Source organism: Malania oleifera, chromosome 6 (assembly GCF_029873635.1).
Source record: "Malania oleifera isolate guangnan ecotype guangnan chromosome 6, ASM2987363v1, whole genome shotgun sequence".
Classification (NCBI taxonomy): Eukaryota; Viridiplantae; Streptophyta; class Magnoliopsida; order Santalales; family Ximeniaceae; genus Malania; species Malania oleifera.
This window is the reverse complement of record NC_080422.1, coordinates 72,731,467-72,736,566: the sequence shown is the minus strand read 5'-3', so window position 1 is coordinate 72,736,566 and position 5,100 is coordinate 72,731,467. Positions and strand designations below refer to the sequence as shown.

The 5,100-nt window shown below is 33.4% G+C and overlaps 1 protein-coding gene across 1 annotated transcript; it reads right to left on the bottom strand.

The window, feature by feature from the left end:
• Positions 1-3,973: 3,973 nt before the first annotated feature.
• Positions 3,974-4,327, bottom strand: LOC131157033 (low temperature-induced protein lt101.2-like). The gene is made up of 2 exons (XM_058110870.1): positions 4,238-4,327; positions 3,974-4,111 (listed from the first exon to the last, which is right to left on the bottom strand). Exons 1-2 carry the CDS (start codon positions 4,325-4,327, stop codon positions 3,974-3,976), a joined length of 228 nt encoding a protein of 75 aa, XP_057966853.1.
• Positions 4,328-5,100: the final 773 nt, after the last annotated feature.

Genomic DNA, 5,100 nt, shown 5'->3' with positions numbered 1-5,100 from the left:
TTTACATACTACTTCGATACACTCTCTTACTCGGAAGTTCTTGATTAACCAAGCTTTGTGAGAGTGCCTAGAGTGTCTATAATCAATCCAATATTACTCAAACACTCTTATTATATTTCTTGTTGATTGATTTTGTTGATCGAGTGTTTGAGCTAAAGTTCTCCACCGATTTAATTTAATAAATCCAGTGTGTGGAGAACTTTGTGGCTTGCGGGTTTGTGCATCAACATTGCAAGATACCTTAGCCTATAATTTTTGTGTGGGAAAAATTATTTTTTACAAGCTTACATTCAAACATCTCTTGTGCTAAGTATATTGAGAAAACATTTTTGAGATTGTTTGATTATTCTTGCTTGCATCTTTGAAACCCTAACTTGATATTGAGATTTTTTTTTTTATACAAAGTTTCAAAGATAGGCTTGTTGAACACTCTTGTGCATATTTGAGAATACACATTATACTGAGTGTTGATAGCACACATTCACACCATTGAGTTTATTGTTCTTACATGTTTGGTGTGTTCTGATTATTACTGGTAAATGTCTGCTTGATTGAGAAGCATTATATTTGTACGCACCTTGTATTGTGAAATCTGTTGTATTCTAGGCATGGCCTGAGAGGGCGATAATCCAACCTGAAAGGATTGTTTGTAAAGGTTGAGGTCAACCCTCTGCTAATTGGCCTTGTTGTATTTAGTTGTCGTTTCACTTGTTAAGTGAGCCTATAGTGTAATCCTTGTGCTAGTAAGTCAAGATGGGGTCGTAGGCAGTTTGCCGAATCTCGATAACATTTCTGGTGTCCTCTATATGTACTGCTTTATCGTGCATGCTTAGTTAAATCACCAGTGTAGTTTAATTTCAGTTGAATACTTATATTGATTTATCTTACACGCACTAGGTTTACTTTAGGTTTGTGTAATACTGCTGTTAGTGGATTGACTTAGGGGATTAAATTTTTAAAATACCAATTCACCCCCCTCTTGGAATTGCACCAAAGCTAACAGAGTGTTATGGTGGAGGAGATGAAGCTTTTGAATAAGAATCAGACATGGGAGTTGGTGGATCTTCCAATAAGGAAGAGGGTGATAGGATGCAAGGAGGGTGATGTTTTTGTTGTTTATGGATAACATGTTATTTTCTGGGAAGGTTTTGACTGAGGCTAATTAGTTGGGAACTCTATTGAAAGGTTTTGACATGATAATTTTGGATACGGCCAAGAAGAGTCTTGGTTTGAAGATTCGCAAGGACAGAGTTATAGGGAGATTGATGTTATCTTAAGATGGCTTTATGGGTAGAACTAGAGGGAGATTTTGTTTGTCATCTCAGGGTGGTTATGTGGAGAATCAATGTAAATTGTCTATCGCTCGGTACCCCAAGGACAGACGGTGATGTCCGGGATATATCAAAGGTCCTCTATACTAGTTCAGTAGCGTGTTTCTGCAGGCAACAAAGTGGTCCGTCAATTGTGAGATTTTTTGTTGCAGAATATGCAAGAGGATTTTATCACAAAAGGTTTACAACATGGTTTATGTTTAGTGTTGTGGGAAGGCCTACTTGTTGGAAGTTCAAGGTACAGTCTCTGGATGTAACATCCATTTGCTAGAAGGGAGATGGTCCCAACCTAATGTCCTAAGGTCAAGGTGAAGCAATGAGTTTATGTTTTCAATTTGTCCTAGGGGGCTTACATTCGTCAAGGTGGAGATTGTTATGATATGTGCCTCACATATTAAGTGGAAAACATTTACAAATGGAAAACGTGAAGGAAATCAAGTAGCAGTAGGGGAAACCGTCGACTGTAGCTTTCTTACCATCGACGATTTGGAGCAATGTCTGAGAGATTTTACTCTCTGCTTGAAACCATCGATGGTTTGGCTCGAGAAACTTAGCACAAATTTCAAATTTTGAATAAGGGACGTTAAGTTGGTTAGTGTTTGGAGGGAAAACCTCCAAAAACTTTATATATACGTTGATTGTGATGTATTTGTAATGGTTGATGTATTGTTCATGTCCTTTAGACAAATAATATAGTGAAATTGTTGTCGTTTGCTCTCTTGGATGTAGGAATTACTGAACCACGTAATTCCTTGTGTATTTGTTGTTATTGCTTTCATATAATTGTTGTTGATTGTTTCTATATAGTTTACCATTGTTAACGTTGTGTTTGTATCATCATATATTCCAATGTGCAATTCTTTTTTCACAACAAAACAAGATTTTCTTCTTTAATAAGCCACCTAAATAAGTGTCCGCTTGAAAAGGTATCTTTGGAAACTCCAATATAAAAATCTTGATTGATTAGTTGAAGGGATCTATTTTATATTTGATTTAATTCTAAAGTCGAGAATCTCTTGGTTTTCGCTTGACTTGAAGGGCGTAGAAAAATTACATGATGTTATTTATTATTATTATTATTTTTCCATGTATCAATTTATCATTATTGAATAAGTCAAATAACCTTGTAATTTTAATTTTTTAAACAATATTGTTTTAGCTACAGCAAGATGTAAAGTGAACTGATATCTCTTTCCTTATATGAATCAATTGGATAATCCACAATGAGTCAATTTGGACTAGACTATACAAGAGGTGACTCATTTCCTATCGTATATCATTTTCCATTCTTTTCAAGATTTAAATAAGGACTTTCAACATGAAAATCACAAACTTTAACTATTAGAGTATCTCCCAAGAAGCTTCAACAAAGCCAATCCTTAGGTAAAGTAATCATTCTTGCATGACAACCATTCAATTTATATTTAACCTTAACTATTTTTTCTTAAATTTGGCTCAATCTTTATTTAAATTTTAAATTTACTTTTAAATTTTTTTTAAAAAAATGGACTTTAATTCCTGCCAATGACCCCATTCCTTTTAATGCTAGGTTTTCTTGATTTGATATACATGAAAGTGGGAATCGCACATAAGGAAGCTAGAGAGGGCGTTGTGATAAATTCATTAGATCACTAATGTATGGAAAAAAAAAAGAAAGGGAGAGAATTGTAATTTAACTAATTTAATATAAATATAAGTGAGTGGCACAGTGAATCTTATATAAATATAAGGCTACCTAATGGGATATTAACCTTTTTTTAAAAAAAGAAAAAAATATTGTAGCAAGTTGTTTCTAAAAAAGTTTTACGAATGAAGGGTTTAGGGTTCTATGGGTGGGGTGGGGCCGTTGGTGTTTTAATTGCCCTTGCCTTCTTTGGTTAATGCACTTGCATTATAAATGGAGGAAACCCTTGCATTCTAGAAATAAAACAAGTCTCCCTATAAATTAGTGGCTGCACTATTTATCTCTCGGCTTATCCTAATTATCAAATCATATAATAAAGAAACTTATGATACCAATTTGAAAGATCGGTTACAAATATTTGTAATCGTTATTAAGGGGATAATTCTGTACCAAATTTTCAGAACAAAAGTGCTTTTAGTAAATTAGATTTGTCCCTGATAAAGAAGTCGAACAAAATATATCATAATATTCTTTCTAATAATATATGATTATAAAATTTTATATATATATATATATATATATATATATCAGTAAATGATAAATCAAAAGAGATATATATAGAGTAACTCCGGGCATACCCCGAACAAGGAGGCCAAAGCTCCAAATCAAAATTATATTTATATTCACATAAGCACTATTTGGGACATTTAATTGATAGAATCATCAACTGCATTACAAAACAAATGTATAAGAAGTTATTAATCATTTTGTAAATATGTAATAAAACACACGAAGACTTTCTCGTACGCAATAGAAAATTAAATTTAAAAAAAAAAAAAAGGAAAAATAGAGACTTTGATTTTCATTGGATTAGGAGATTTGGAATGCCATAAACCAATCTAAAACATGGCGGCTAAGTAACCAATAGATGCATTGATCAAAATTATGATATGGATAGAATTCAAATCAAACTATACATAGCAAGCAAGCAAATTAGATAAAGAAAGATAGATGGAAACTAAGCATTAATGGGAGTGCGCCAATCCTCATCAGGGTACTCGTTACGATCGACACAAACGATGATGGCATAGATTGCGTAAATTATTCCCGGAATGTAACCAAGCAAAGTCAGCAGTAAGCAAATGAAGAACTCGCACTGCACCCAAGAAAATCAATTAATTAACATGTATTTGTTAATCTTTTAGTTAATATAAATAGAGAGAGAGAGAGAGAGAGAGAGAGAGAGAGAGAGAGAGAGAGAGAGAGAGAGAGAGAGAGTTACACTGCAGCAACCATGTCTGAAGAAGACTCCTAGAGGCGGAAGCAATATGGCAATTAGGATTTCCAAGAAGATTTCACACCGACTTGCCATTAATTAATTATAATCTCAATCTACTTAATTATGTAAACAAAAGCGCAAACTAAAGATGTGGGAGAGAGGTCCAAGGTTTTGGAGAAGCACTTGGGTAAGCGATCCACAATTCGGGGGCGCACTTGGGTACTGATGAACAGAAGAAGGGAATGAGAGAGATCAGGTCTCCAACTAGATTTGACTAGTTAAATGCTAGACTTGTTCAAGCTCCTATAAGTTAGCTTTGATATGAAAGTGCTATCTTTGTATTACATATAATTCAAGAGTGACATGCTATTCTATTGATAGTATATGAAATTGGAAAATTATAAAGTTTTCAATTTATGAAATATACATTTGTAGTATTGTAAAAGAAAAAAAAAATAGACTTGTAAAGAGAATAAAGAAAGTAAGACATGAACACATTTGCTTATCTAATAATAAATTCGTCATTAATGAAAATTGGAATATATTATGGCTAATCGAGGCTATGAAAAAATGGTTGCTGCTGTCTACGAATTAAAAGGCTTTCATGTCTGAAAAAATGGCTAACCATGTTGAAGAAGACTTTCAAGCTTTACTAAAATTTTCATAATTTCTATCAAGCCTACGAATTGCAAAGCTTTTAAATTTGATTTTAAAACCATCTCAATAAGGGTTCCAGCTTATTACCCACTCCATGGTTTCTCTATTTAAAATTATGGGTCCAATGCAATCATCCACCCTGCATCCAAAAGAAAAATAACACAAAGGATCTTGTAGCTGCTGAGATACATCACACCATTATAATGAAT